Source organism: Molothrus aeneus, chromosome 5, assembly GCF_037042795.1.
Source record: "Molothrus aeneus isolate 106 chromosome 5, BPBGC_Maene_1.0, whole genome shotgun sequence".
NCBI classification, from domain to species: Eukaryota; Metazoa; Chordata; class Aves; order Passeriformes; family Icteridae; genus Molothrus; species Molothrus aeneus.
The window spans coordinates 31,282,446-31,298,299 of record NC_089650.1 but is presented as its reverse complement, the minus strand read 5'-3'; the positions used below and the strand labels follow the sequence as shown (position 1 = coordinate 31,298,299).

The 15,854-nt window shown below is 40.2% G+C and overlaps 1 protein-coding gene across 3 annotated transcripts in view; it reads left to right on the top strand.

Annotated features, from left to right (window-relative positions):
- The window catches only part of SYT1 (synaptotagmin 1), a 335,539-nt gene extending 320,104 nt beyond the window's left edge, over positions 1-15,435 (top strand). For all 3 annotated transcript variants that reach the window (XM_066549876.1, XM_066549874.1, XM_066549875.1), the window contains exons 10-11: positions 7,925-8,058; positions 12,319-15,435. In XM_066549876.1, coding sequence (XP_066405973.1) covers positions 7,925-8,058; positions 12,319-12,525 — 341 coding nt within the window. In that variant the 3' untranslated portion in view covers positions 12,526-15,435. The remainder of the gene's footprint in view (positions 1-7,924; positions 8,059-12,318) is intronic.
- Positions 15,436-15,854: the final 419 nt, after the last annotated feature.

Sequence of the window (15,854 nt, the reverse complement as noted above, 5' to 3'; positions counted from 1 at the left end):
CCAGAACTGCTTCTTAACTTGGGTTGTTTGGGGTGTTCTGTAATCTGTGCCGACTCTCTCTTCCCTCTTCTGCCTGTCCATGTGTATTCCCCCTTCCCTCCTCCCCAGTTCACTTCAGGACAGTCTTTCCAATCTCTCTAAGCCTCTATGTATTATCATCTGGTATTTTCACTGCCATCAATTTAATTTATTTTTTTTCTCTACATCATCAAAAGGCATTACCTAAATTCTAACTCAGCAGTCTGCTGGAATTTGCTGCCTGAGGTATTGGTTCCGGTCTGGATTCCTGTCCTGGAGAGTCTGCCTGTATCAGCAGCTCAAGTTAATACATTGTCACTATTTGATATAAATACCTACTTCATCTTAGCTGCTGTTGTAGTCTTCCTACTTGTATACAAGCATGGTATTGCAATATGCATATTTATTTCTTTCTTTGTTATCTAGCATTGCAGGTGCCCTTCTCCACTATGTTAAAATTCTACAGTGCCATGCTGTCTCTCCCCCTCCTTGCTACATTCGAGCTTCATGAGCAGTCAGTTCCTCCCCTTTTGGTGCAAGAACAAGGGAACAAGGTTTCCTGCTTTGATGCATGTAGTTTCCATGTAATCACATTTACAAGGTGCTTGGTTGAGTAGCGTTGCTTTTCCACAAGAGTATTCTGTGTTTACCCACAGCCAAAACTCAAGGTGCATTTTCCTGTTGGTTCAACCCACATTTGTTGTGCTTTGTGAAACTGTTTGTTTTGCCTGTGTGTAACTGTGCTGAAATGAACCCCTTGGATACAACAGACGGATCAGCTGTCCTTGCTCTGGCAGTAAACTTAATCATAAACTCATAAGCACTAATTTGTGCTGATTTTAAATAAGACTTTTGGCTTTTCTTTTTTTTCTTCTTCTTTTTTTTTTTTCCTCCCATTTTCAGCTACTTTCCTCATCTGGCACTGTAACATTTGTTGTTATGTTCCAGTTGGAAGCACTGTGGGTGGAACTGCACACTCAAGGGCTGGCTGAATAGCCCTTAGGCCACTGTGAACGTTTCTCATTCCGCTGTCAGCTCTACATGTTCAGCAACCTCAGTTTGGGATTCTTGGGTGAGGGAATCATTGGCTGGCTAACAGTTTTACAGCACCTCCTACTTCCCAAAGCTCCCTGGTTCTCTGAACTCAGCATTTCAGTAGCAACTTGATGTTCATGCAACTGCACACCAGTGAAGAGTTGTTATTTTGAGACTGCTTTGCTACACTCTCTAATTCTCTTCATTCTAGGCAGGCTATTGTTACTTTTATAAATATCAACCCCTTCTTCCCCACTATAAATGGATTGCTGGACTCCATTATTCCTATGAGAATCTATCTAATATTATTGAATATGAAATTTAAAATGTTTTCATTTACAAATTACCCAGTCTTACAGCATCTTTTTTTAAAGATGCTGGTGGAAATACATAACCCAGAGTCATATAAGCTGTTCCACTGGAACATATGAGCCCAAAGGAGCCTGATGGGCATGTGCTTTGTGTGTGTGCACTGGGTCTGGAGCACCTCTCCATGGCACAGACAGACAGTGGCAAGTGTGAGAGGAGCCTTTTAGGGTTAAACTGTGCACAGCTCTCATGGCCATTCTGACAGCCCCTCTGGACTGCATGCAGCTTCTCAGCCCCATCCATGGCCAGTACCCTACTGGCTGCTGCTGGGACAGTCTCCACCACTCAATCCTCAGCCCCCTTAGTAAATGGGATTTTAAAATGTGTTTTGCTGGCGTCAGGACTGGCATAGACACTGCACAGGAACCTACAGCAAATAACCTTTTGCTACTCACCTCTCAAGTCCTGGCTGCTGATAAAGACTTGGCCCATAACATCAAAGTAATACGCAGCCTGGTAGGGTTATGGAAAGTGTGATGAGAGTAACAAAATATCAGCATTAGCTGAAGAGTGGACACTATGTAGCAAATCAACTTTTTTTAAAAGTCCTATTTTTAAGTAAATCTAATTTAAAAAACCTTAGAAACCTTACAAACCATATAGTTTATGCCAAGAGAACTGTTTCCAATGTGAGAGTGTTTTCCAGTATTTCTCTTAGGACACCAACTGCTCCTTAAAAATAATGTCCTAACTTTAATTTGTTTGTTTGTGGAGGAAGGTAGAAGGCCCAACAGCTTGTGTCAGTGAATAGAAACTATAATTTTTATGCAGTCTAGAAGGTATTTGGGCTTCTTCATAGTCATTGTACCATTTATTGTTTTTTCCCCTCTGGCTTTCCTTCCCATTAAAAGCTTTCCATTAATATGAAAAAATACTAGCTGAGAAAATCCAGTATCACTCTAAACTCGTTATTTCAGAGATTTTTTTTTATCCACTCTCACCCAAACAAGAATGAACAGAAGAGGAGAAGTCAGGGGAAATTATGCATGGCCTGGATGCCACAGGCATTGTGTGAATTGTCCCTGTCCCTTGGGAGGAAGGGTTTATATGCCCACATGCTCCAGAGGGAGCATGTCCCATGGTTCTTGGGAAAAATCAGCAAATCTGTGGGAACTGCCAGCAAAGTTCTTCCTGTTTTGCTTTGCTCTTAGAGCCCTGCTGCTTTCCATAGCCCAGCTCTGGCCCGTGCTGCTGTTTCTCTCCAGAGGCACACCGGTGCTGCAGGTGCTGCCAGCCTCCATCCCAGATACAGTCTCTAGAGAAAATAAGGTTGTTTGCTGTATTAAATGGCTGTTCTCCCCACTGCCTGCCCAGAGAACTTCACCTGAAGCTTGTTTGCACAGAAGGGGAACAGGATAAGGGTGCACTATTGACCCTGCTCCAGCTCTGGTCCAAGCCCCTGGCTTGGTCTTCCCTTGCTTTCCACTGAGCTGCTGTGTTGCAGGATGAGAGTGGCTCTTTAGCTTGGCACTAACAATGCACCCTGCATGTCACCTCTGTCCTAACTGCATTTGCACAGCTATTTGCAAAGCTGCATTTCCAAACCTCATTTTCTTTACTTCTTGAATCAATTTCCAAGCTCTTCATTAATTCATTCTGCTTCCTGGAATGGAAACTCCACTCTCTGCTGACACTTTTGCTCTAAATGTCAGTGATGTTGAGCTTTGGCATGGATTGTGCATAAATTTTCTTCTGATGGGAAAAAACACGTGCTAATGAGCACCCAGTTATCCTGAACATTTTGAAGACAAAAATACAGCTGGAGGCAGTTCTGGCACCGTAGTTCTTCACCATTTCTACATTTTAGTTGAGAACATTTTATTACAGTGTTTTGTCATATGAAAGTATTCAGGTGTATGTATGACTAGTTTGTTCTGGCTCATGTTTTTTCCTGTTAATCATGTTAGGCTTTCTCAAAGCTTGTATAGGGTTTCTCTGATCTCTCTGCACAGACCTGGATGGGATTTTTTTTCTTTAAACCATTAAGCTCCCCCTGCCCACAGCCTTGGGACTGTAACTGCACACACAATCAATTTCAGTATTATCTCTGTGGCATTTTTCAAATTTATCAATTTCTAGATGCTTTACTTTTCATATTATGATTAGATTGCAGAAGCCTCCATGTTATTTAAAAAAAAAAGATGGGCACTGTCCTTCTGTTTGCATTCAGAATAAGCCACTGTAGTAAAACCATTCCAAGCTATGTTATTGATGCTTTTTTCTGAAGATCCATAGAAATGGAAATTTGCATGCTGAATTCTCTCCTACCTACGTGGAAAATGATTTTTCATTAGCTACTTACCTCTCTAACATTTTTCATCCTGAAAACAGTTGTTCTCAAGTTCTGCCTTTTCCTGACATACTGCCACAATTCTCTTCTTTTGAGTTGTAGTACTTTTTCCTTTTAAGGTTTTCTTTTGTAAAATCTCTTAACCAACTAAGTGTATCTTGTCTACAACATGTTGTAACTAGTCATTGTTTTAAGAGAGATCCAGTTGTGTGTGTGTGTGTGTGTGTGTGTGTGTATATATACATAAATATCTATATATCTATGCCTCGTGGTCGAGATTACTGTAGAAATCTTGATATGGGACAATCGACATACCATGTTGATTACTTATTAAATAAGGTATTGGCATCATATTGCAAACTTCAGGAAAACAAAATGTGTCAGCTGGTCCTCTCCATGCTTTAAAAGCAGTTCAACTAGCCTCCATTGAGACATTACTGTGAGATGCACAACACACAATTACTTGTGAACTCTACATCTTTTTAGCATTCCTGGGTAGACTGTTAATGAAGGAATAAATAGCACAATTTTAATTAGTTCAATTTTTTAACCAACACTGGTTAAAATGGATTATTAAGCAAGGGACACAAAGCTATTCTGTCTCCTTCAGCAGAGGGACATCTGGGTGCAACATCTTTTTTTCCAGATAGATGAGTGTGATCCATCCAGAGATACCTGGGTATGTAATGTGATTCTATATCCTTGTTTACTTGAAAGGAATCAAACTGGCTAAAAATACAGTGATGTTTACCCATGGAGAGAAATTAATATTCTGGGGTGCAATCAGTTTAACTAAAGATAGATATTTACTCTGGAATGAGATAACTATCAAACAGAACATAAAGAGAAATACTTATTTTCATTGGCATTGCCCTTTTATGACCAGGCTAGGCATTTAACAGGCAATTTGTCATTGCAGGGCTGTAATATCAGTTCTGTCATCCTTACTAGTCTCAGTTCTTCAGCGAGACTACTTACATGTTAAAATATTACTCAGAATGACTAATGGGGCCAGCACTGAGGTTATGTTGCAAGTAGAGAGGAAAGACATTTCCATTAGCTCTAAACCTTATCTCACAAAAATCACCGGAGACTGGCACTTCCCAGAGGTTCTGCTTTCTCTTGATTATCATCCCTTCTTCCACTAATTAATTCCAAGCAGTTCAGCTTCTGTTACTTAGTGGCAGAGAATTTGTCTCTTTCAGAGATTTATTCATGAAGTCACAAGAAGTCTGTGCTTAGGTATCAGGATTTTGTGCAGAGTGCAAGCAGATAGATTACTGGGGAATTGAGGGAGTTAATGCTGTGGAACACAGGAGAATGTAACTGAAGATAGGGCAGTGCTGGAGGGGCTCATGTATGGGACACAGAAGGATGAGGAGAGGGGAGAATTAGTTAGGATCAGGATACTTCAAAAACAAGGAAGTGGATATACCATCCAATGAGGATAAACTCAGCCAAAATTTCTAATGGACCACTTACTTGAGCTGGACACCCTGTTCTGATTTTAAATGTTTGTGATGGCTGAACTTATATAATACTTTACTGTGAAACAAGAAAAGAAAGAACATGGTTTCAGTTAAGTTCTGTTTGGATTAGCATGACAATTCTACCCTCAGATGAAAGAAAATCGGATTATTTTACTGTGTTATGCCCCATTCTGTGCTCCATTTGGTACCTCTGCACTCAGTTCTGCACTACAGGGGCACCACTGGGTCTTTCCTCTAAACAACTGGCATTTGAGTCTGACTCAACTCCCCAGACTGACAAACAGAAGAAACTGATCAGGACATGAAAAAGAAACCACAGGAATCTGTCTTGTGGGTCTTGTCCCATGGCTGTGGGTTGTCTAGGGTAGGTTTTGTTCTAATGCAAGCATGAAGATAGAAACTATAGAAAGTCAGTAGAAGCAAAAAATTTAAATTAATGTACTCACAGATGTAGAAGCATTCAGATACATTGATTTCTAGTTTTAAAATATTCTTCTCCAAAACATGGATTTTGTTATCAATATAGGAATATTTCTGCATCCCTTTATAAACCTTACTGTACAATTCCTTAAGGACATATGAATAATCATCAAACCTGTGTATATTGTCTGTGCAAAGGCACAGATCAGCAAATAATTGGCTTTTATCACTTGCATTTATTTTAATAAATTATTCCATTCCAATACCCTTAATAATAATATACTACTGTACTGTTTAGCCTTCCAGTCTAGTGACTCAAATTATATTTTTACAGCATCTTACCTCATTCTCATTTCTTAACACTTTACCACTGACTCATTGACTACTAAACTTTCTTAATATGTATTAGGTATACCTAAACCAGCATTTTGAAGTTAGCACAGTTTTGCATTCTGCATGGAGCATCAGGGAAAGTGATGAGCTTTTCTCAAGTACCAGCTAATGCTGAAGAATTCCAGATTCGCCTCCTTTCCATCTTCAAAACCCTGTGTGCAGTGATGTTGAACTCAGTATTAAAAAAGAAATAGACCTCTGTTGGCTTTTTGCTAGCATTTTGCTCTTCACATGATACTCCTTGATTCATGAATTGTGCAGCCACAAGGAACCCTCACAATCCCATCTTGCCTGAAGCGTAAACCTACCCCGATTTAATTTCTGTTTGAACTTTGAGTCTTTTGAGGGAGAAGGAGTCTTAACCCTCTGTAACAGAGAGTTCACCACTGAAGAAGCTACTCCAGCTGTTTCCATCTTATTTCTAAAATATGTGCCTATTCCTAAGTTAGAATTTCCCTAATTCCTTCTCACAGCCATTGGATCTTTTTATACCCTTGTCTGCTGTCTTGAAGAATCTACTACCAAAATTAGGTTTCCTTCAGAGGAACTGTAGACTGTGATCAAGTGACTCCAAGTAGCTTAATTGTCCTGAACACCCAGGTCTTCCAGAGAAAGGCATATTTTGACTGTAGAAGAGTGCAATTACTCTTCCAAAAATTAATTTCATTGCAGAATCATAAAGCATGGTCTGCTCATATTAAGCACAGTGTTCATTTATCCTTATTCTGTAGCCCCAGCCTTTTCCCAGGAGGGGAAGGAGAAGCCCTCTCCTTTGATAGTTTGCGTCATTCAGGCTCCCTTATTTATGCTGCAGGTGACTCATGTCTGGCAGGCATTTTAGATACCTCCTACCAGCTCACTCAAGGGAAGCTTGCCTTGATCTACATCAAAGTTCAGCTGCCTAAAGCCAGAGAGGTACCTACCCAAATTTTGGTGACGCTACCATACGGGTTGTTGAAACATATGAGCTTGAGATTCTTCAAATGTTGCGTTGTGGTAAGGCTAAACAGAAAAATAGCTGAACTCAGTGAGGGTACTTGTAATTACCAGCTCCATGGAAGAATGTTAGCTCACTCTCCAGATAGGCACATGGTTCTAGTGATGGATTGAGGACTCACAGTGCTATTCTTTTAAGCAGGCAAAGCTTCCATTGAAATTTCATCACTGAGATACCTCATCAGTGCTGTAAAGTGCAGGAAAGGTTTGCTTGCACAAGGAACACCTGATTAGGTACCAAATGAGTTCTGTTCCTTTGCCACCAGAAGCTGTTTGAAATGACGGGGGAATTCAATAGAGAATGGCAAAGCCAGGCTGTGATTTATCCCAGCCCCGTGGCCCCCATGGACTCTGGCTGTGTGCAGCACTGAGGCAGGGGCTGCATTGAAGGGACAGAGTCCTCTCCTGCCAGGCAGTGCTGGACCCTGTCAGTCACAGCTCAGCAGGGAGGGCAGAGGACAGGAAAACCATGGCACAGCACCTGCCCAAGGAGTGATGGGAGCAGTTGCCAGGTGGCTGTAGAGCATCCAGCCATGCCAGCTCTGTACCTGCTGTGTGCATTTGGCAGCACTCACTGGTCTTGGGAAAGCCACCCCGCAAACCATTGGTGAGAAATGCTTGCAGGATGGTTAATAAGCTGTGGAACGAAGTTAGGTGGAATTTACTCCACCTTCATGATGTTAAGGAGATAAGGCAAGAAATAGTTTGTACCTTTTCCCATCAGGAGCACTTCACAGTCCTACAGGAGTTTTTCTATAGTAGAAATTAAGAACTTGTTTAAATATGAGCTGTGAATGTTGTCTGTTTTTGGTTTTATTTTTTTTAATCTACTCCTACATCTCTGGGATTAAAATTTGTAGAAAACACCACTGAACTCTCCTTCTTAGCTCTACCTCTTCTCTTCAATACTTAGATCCCTATGTGAAGATCCATCTGATGCAGAATGGTAAGAGGCTGAAGAAGAAAAAGACTACAATTAAAAAGAACACTCTGAATCCCTACTACAATGAGTCTTTCAGCTTTGAAGTACCATTCGAGCAAATTCAGGTAATGTCAAACAGTGTTTTGTCTTTCCTCTGCATTCCATTTCTCAGCCCTCATAAATATTTAACAGGAATCTTGTTAATTATCACATGTGCATGCCTTCATTAGCACCTAGGTGCCAGCCCTGTGCTACATTAGATGAGTGTGACTGCTTCAAGAGGGAAATGATAAAATGTGAAGTACTTAGGAAGCTTTGATTCATCTGTGAGAAATGGATAACTGACATTTTCTGTTAACAGAAATGGATTTGGGGGGAAAAAAAATCCACAGGGAGATAGTGAAGGAATGTGCCAGCAAAAAGGTGTAGGGATAAAAGAAAAGCCATATATAACATTTTTCCTTAAATTATTTAAAGTAATACATTGGCATTATCAGATAAATTTGTGCTCCTTATGCATTTATTTGCCCTGTTTTTGAAAGCACTGCAGCAGCCCTTTAAAGTAAAACACCTAATTCATACACAGCTTTTTTCAGAAATTATTCACTACACTTTGAAAACTTCCAGTGATTCCTTGAAAAAAGGCATTTGAGAATCTCAGGGGCCAATACTGCAGTACCTGTTCTCTTAGTGCCTCAGGAGAGCTCCAGCAGTTGTCCAGATGCTACTCCCAGAGCTCAGTACCTAAAATTAAGGGTCTCAGAAGTCAGCACAGTGAGATGGGAGTCACCTACAGTAGTAATGGGAAATACCAGGACAAAGCATTGTGTAATTTTTTTCAGGGACTCAGTTGCCTATCTTTGAGCTGCTGGGAGGCAAACCATCTCTCATGAGAGAGAATTAACTTTTTTTGATGTTAACTGTCTTTTATCTCAAGAGAGAAGGGTTTTTTTAACCATCTCAGGAGGCCTGTGGGAAAAGAACTGCATGCTGGCTTCCCACCTTGGCCACAGAGCCCCAGGACTATGGAGATGTTAGGCAATAAAACAGCTTTTCTGGGTGGAGCTGAGTGGGGAAAGGGTCCTGTCAGGGGCCTCCCAGTCTAAATGACTGTAATTTAAAGCATCTGGGAATACAAACTTCTGTGGATTGTAAGAGAGGTTATGGTATAAATTAGGTTCCATGCTTTTAAACTTGTAGTTTAAAAGTTTTAATGTGTTTAAATTGCTTGGACAAAACTTGGAGCCCCCTCTTCATTAGATGAGAGCATGGTTTGGGTTTTCACATTGTGTTTCTTGGATTTTGATAGCAACTGGGCTGGAGAGAAGCCCAGGAGCCAAGGCCTACCTTTCAAGGATCTTGTATTTTATTGACTTGGTACTAACAAAAATAATAAAACTAGACAAAGTGAAGCATGGGCACAGTGACTTAGATGCATGACTAGTCCATTTAGAACTTCTTCATGTACTACTGCATGTACAGGTGTCCATGGATTCTAGGAATCAAAAAGTGGGAAATCCAGTTGGTACTAATTTCTCTTGATTTTAATGAAAGCTGGTCTGTGTGCTTGTGGAAGATTTCACAACAGGGATCAAAGAGGCAAAAAGAGGTGAATCAAATCAAGTGGCAGTTTAGGCAGTGAGTATCTTGATTTCAAATAGAGATAGGATTGAAGAGCTGGAATGGTTACCTCCAACTTACCCTGTCAAAACTTTGGCATGGTAGGGCACATTTTTTGTACTTGACCATTTTGCCTTCTAATTCAAAGTCATTTTTTGAGGTGCATGTAGTTTATTTTAAAAGTAATGTGGTTTAGAGGCTTGGATTTTTGTCTTCTTTTTTTTTTTTCTTTTAATAAGTTTGTTAGAATTACCTTTTAGCTATCTACTTCAATATGTAGCCCCAATTTTAAATCTGCAATTATGGACTTTGGTCATTTGCCAACGTATTTTGAGTTAGTTATAAAAGACTACATTTATACTACTTCATGATGGATATTGAAGCGATTTCAGCATTAGAAAAACTCATCTAAAATGTTATTTAGACTTACTATGGTAGGAGTCACTGTGACCTGTGCTATTCATATAAAAGCCATTAAGCAAACTTTCGCTGTTAAAAAATAATGGTTATACAAGTTTTTTGATTGTTGGAGAATGAAGAGAGGACATGGAGGGAAAGCAGTTCAATAGCAATACATCTGTGTAATTTTAAAGGAGACAAACGTTAACATTTCCAACAATTTTACAGTGACTATGGGTTCTGGCTCTTAGGAGAAAGAAAGCAATGTCTCCAAGGGTAATGGGAGAACACCACAGGGAAGTCAAATCCTCCTGCTACTGGCGGGTCAGGCGCGTGTTTTGCCACATGCAGAGCAGACTGCCACTGCAGGCAGTGGTGTCTCCAGGCCCTCTCAGTCCAAAGGGCTTAATCACACTGTGGAAACTGCTAATCCAAGTGTTTATTAGGAGAGGCAGTTCTTTCTACTAGCACCTCTTGGGTTTTGCTATGCAGCTGCTCCTTTAATATGTGGTACAAAGGCAAAGGGATGCTCACATTTCTCTGTAGGTTTAGTGCAGAGATCATGAGGGGAGAATCATCTCCAAGGTAATTATCTGAGCTGGCTGTTCTTTACATCTTTTGAGAGCGAGGAAAAGGGTCCTTCATTTGCAGTGCTCATTTTTTTTCTTATGATTAACATTAAAAAAAAAAAACAGTAATAACTACCCTCAAGCTTCTAGGTAGAGTAGGCAAGCTTTTTTTTGTAGTGCAAAAAAAATAGTCTCATGCTTACTTTTTTATATCTGTGAATGTACCATGAATCTAAAACATAAGTGTTCATTTGGGGAGGTGCCATTAGAAGTGAGTGAATTGCAAACAGCAACACTGAAATGTAATTCTGGCAGCTAGAAATACTTGCTTCAGAATATTACCTTTTATCAGGAGTGCTCTGGGGAGGGAAAATCTTGAGTTTGATGTATACTTTTGTCATCAGCGACTATATAAATACTTAAGTGCCTGCTGGAATCATCTCTTTCTCTGGCTCAGTGAGCTGTTGCAATCCTGTAAGGAAATGGACTTTATAAAATAAACCTCATGACCCTGGTCTTGCTACTTCTAAAAGATAATCCTATTACAAGCCCTGAAATTAATAATTCTAGTAAGAGATCCAGACTGTAGATATATTTAAAGCTTTAAATTTAAAATCCTAATTCTAGAGAATAGAGGATTTTTCTGGAAATATGTTTCAGGGCGTTCTTCCATCTATTCAGGAAGCTGACACTGTAATCAGGAAAAGAACTGTATGCTCATCATTAAAAATAAACTCCTATAAGGAGAAGTGTTTACAGTTTTGTAAAATAAGAGTGAAAGTCTCAAGTGCTGTTGCAGGAGAACACCACTCCACTGAAGGAATAACTGTTTATGCTCTTCTGACAATTATTAAAGACCTGAAAGAAAGGAATTGTGTGCATCTGCACACAACTCCAAACATAAATGCCTTGCCCAAACACCTCCCAGTGTTCCCCAGCCTAAATGGATGGAAAATTGTCTATGAGCTGTGACAGATGGGCTCACACAGAGCATGTGGGACCTGTTTAACCCTGTTTGCCAGAGGTCACCATTCCTACAGAAGTGGCACTCCAGCATCAGCTCGGTCGTAGGCTGTGCCAGTGTCAGAGCCCTGAGACACCAGAGGTTTATACATCCATTCCAGCTCCCTTGAGCAGCCAGCCTGTTTCCTAGATTTCTCTGTAAATACACAGAATATACACAGTGCACACACGTGCTTGTACATGTGCACAAGTGCACACACATGTGCATAGAGATGAGAACACACGTGTGTGTGTGTGTGTGTGTGTGTGTGTGTGTGTGTGTGTGTGTATAGTAACCATAAGGGCTACCTTCTGAATTATTCTGGAAATACCTGACTAGCCTACAGGATGGATGGGTAAGAGTTGCTAAGAAGTAGAAAAGCAACTAACAGAATGGAGTACAGCATTGCAAATATAGAGCCATTTCTGAACTTTAGTTGTTAACTTATTTACTTAAAAAATAAGGGTGTGTAAAATTGCACAACTCTTGAATTAACTCACCTGTAAGTTGTTAATCTGTTAAAGGAAAAACAATCAGCCTCAATTTCCATATGAATCTATTCAATGCAAGGGGGCAAGTTTCAAGCTAACAGGGAGGTGGTAAACCTGATTTTATTTGGAAGGCTCACAACAAGCAAAACCAAAATTTTGAATTTTCCCCTCATAGGTGAATCTATTGCAGCTGTCACACACTTCCCCCTTCATGACTTCTCCATGGCTGGCTGTCCCCACATTCATCCCTGCCAACCTTCCCCTTACTGTCATGCTCACTGCTCTTCCTGTGTCTCATTACAGAAAGTGCAAATTGTTGTGACTGTTTTGGACTATGACAAGATTGGCAAGAACGATGCCATCGGGAAGGTCTTTGTGGGCTACAACAGCACCGGCGCGGAGCTGCGGCACTGGTCGGACATGCTGGCCAACCCCCGGCGGCCCATCGCACAGTGGCACACCCTACAGCCCGAGGAGGAGGTAGATGCCATGCTGGCAGTCAAGAAGTAAATTAAATTAAGTTAAATTAAATTAAATTAAATTAAATTATGAAGAAGAAAAAGAAAAAGACGAAGAAGCCTTTCTGCATTTGCCCACATAGTGCTCTTTAGCCAGTATCTGTAAATACCTCAGTAATATGGGTCCTTTCATTTCCAGCCATGTGTTCCCAACACAGATCAGTTGTACTTTAAAATTCCCATTTTAATTTGCACAAATTTAAATGTAGAGAGCCTTTTAAAGGCGCTTCATTTCACCACTGCCCGCCCCAGATCTACTCTTCTTTTAAGCAATATGATGTGTAGATAGAGCATGACAGAAATTATTTATTGTATCACACAGTTGTATATATACATCAGTATGCTGAGAATTTATTTCTAGTTTGTGTATTTGTATGTTGTAAGCGTTTCCTAATCTGTGTATATCTAGATGTTTTTAATAAGATGTTCTATTTTAAATTATGTAAATTGACTGAGATATAGGAGAGCTGATACTATATTATAGGGTAACTATTGTATCGTCTGCATTCCAGAAAAAAAAAATCCAACTTGTAAGGCACTAGTAGTGTTACACTGACATCTTAAAGGACAACTTAAATCTGAGCTTTCAACTGGACCATCCTAATAGCACACTTCACGTCCACAGTGAATCTTGGAGGGGCAAATCCAATTGGGTAGACTTCTTTCACAGGCAACTTAGCATGATCTGAGCAGTTCCATGGCTGACCTCATGGAGATGTAGCCAGAAGCCAGGATATAATTTTTTTGTATATATTCCAAAGCAAACACATAACAGACTGAAATGGCTTTAGATTCAAAGTTGAGGAAGCCGTTCCACAGGAGGCAACAATTTCATCTAACATACCAAGACAGACCACTGCAGAAGTGCAGGGAGGGGGAAGAGGGAAATGCAGCAGTAGTAAAATGCTGCCATGAAAACAAGAGTAGCTCTCCATTATCACCTTTATACAAAATTTGCATACTGTGAATTCCATCCACAATTTCACATTATAATGAGTTTGCACATTAGACTTTGTAACAAAATATTTTATGATACTAACTCAGATTAGACGGAATGCAGAATATTTTTTAGACACAGCCGTGTGAGTTTATTATACAAAATAGTTTCATGGTAAACAGACAGTATTGTAATCCCATCAGAAGATGACAAAATTTAGCCATAGTTCTAAATGCACTTCAAAGTAAGCCAAAAGAGAACAGCTAGTGACCTTTTATATACTATTTATACTTAAGTTTTAATTTGTCCTTTAAAAAAAAAGTGAAAACAAAGAACAAGTTCTAGAAAACTGAAGCAACCTCTTCTGTATACTAGATGCTCGTTTCAGGAGGAGTTTTTAAATGTTTTAAATGTTATTATGTAGTAAATGGCACTATTATGAAGCTATTAGTCATTCCATAAGAGTCTTGAAAGACTGCTCTGTGTATCACTGTGACTGCCGTGTGTGCTTAGAAATGTAGTTTTCTCAGTGGATAGCAACCAATTTATTCCGTAGTGATATTGTAATAATACTGCCATTCCCTTCTACTGCACTGCCGAAGGAACGCATAGCACAAGCAGTTCCAGTTGTTACGGACCAATGTAGAACTGGAGAGCTATGCAGGGGACAAGGATGCTCTAGAGAATGGGTTGACCACGCAGCATTTTGTCGAGCCCTGTGCAATACTCTACGTTTCCAAGCGCCCTCGCCCCTGCTGCTTTCCCGTAGAGTCATCTCACAGCTCCCCAGCATGGCACCTCCTCTGTACCATCTCATCAAGGCATTCAGGGCATCACCTCTAGCTCATGCACCGTCCTGGGAGGCCCCTTGCTTATCTTTCCAAGCTGTGAATATATTTATAATGCTTTTGAAGAGTTCATTATTTTCAGCAATGCAAATTACCCTAGAAATGTGGAAATGCTATTGCTTTTGGAGGGAGGCATGAGAGTTAACCATTAATGTTCTTATCAGTCTTCTGTGTCTAACAAAGGTGAATGTAATCAGAGAACTGTGCACTGCAAACTGAATTCCACAGCCTCTCTCAAGGCTCTGCCTCTGGGAGAGGTGTGACAGTCTCAGAGGTCAGTGCAGGGATGGCCAAGCATCCCTGTTTCTCAGTACTTTGAGGGTAAAAGCGGCAGCAAAGTACTGGGAGGAGAATAAAAGCCTGCATCTCTCCCCACCTCCAAAAGTGAGAATAGCAAGATCCATTTTCTTTCTTTTTTACATGAAACATAGAAAAAACACAAGCGAGACATTTTCTGATAGAAACAGGCACACACATGCAAAGCATCAAGCTGGAATATTTAAAAATCTTATCCTTAAGGACCAAACCCCACCAAAGAGAAGAAATAGACAGTCAGTTTCCAGCCTAAGAGCTTCATGGTCTCCAGCTTTCAGTTACTCATTCAGGATAGCTGCAGGTTCAAAGTGCCAGGACTGACTTACTGTGTTAAGGTATTCTTAATGCTTTCTCTTCCTACACTGCCAGACTGAAAGTCACCGTAGAACTGGTTTGTAAGGTACAATGATTCTCAGAGACTGAACCTGCCATGTGACCAAGATGACATTTTTCATCCTCAAAGAAGCCACATGTACCTTTCTGACAAAGCTGTGTGAAGTATTAGAATCTGATGCTGTAGAAAGATCCTAGTTGCCTTTGTGTATATTTACTGCCTGCTTGAGTGTTTCTCTGTGTGGGTTTTCTCTGTATCTTGTAGAAATGTTTGGGGTGTTTTATCCTGCCATATCGCTCGTGGCCCGCGAGCTGACAACTTTAGCCGTATTTTACCTTCATTTTTGATGAGGTGGTTTATATTTTGTTTCACTTTGTGTAGTGACTCCCCACAGTAGAGTTTTCCAATTGTCGTTAAAATAACATACATATTACACAGATATTCAATAAAAATGTTTTATTTCCTGTTGATGTTCTGGCATTTCTCTTTTGATCTAAAATTTTGAAAAGACAATTCACTCCAGGATTTTCACACAATCACATACTTTCAAGTGTCACAAGTGAAATAGCACAGCACGTTTTGAGGGGCTGTGAAAAGCTGCTTTCATCAGTAAGACAGTCACAGCCAGCAGCGCTACAGTAGATGAATTCTCCACCTCTATTGCAGATGAAGCACTATTACGTTGTTTACCCAGGAGCCTGATTATTTGCCTCAAAAACCATCATGCTCTATCAAAACATGACCATGACAAAAACTCCCAAGTAGTTGCCTGCACATCAGTATTCTTCCAGACAATTGTGCTAAAGCTGTGGTTGAAGTTTTCTTTCGGAGAGAGATGGTATATTTTAACCTACATGCAAGTGCTACTTCTAAGATGACCATAAAAT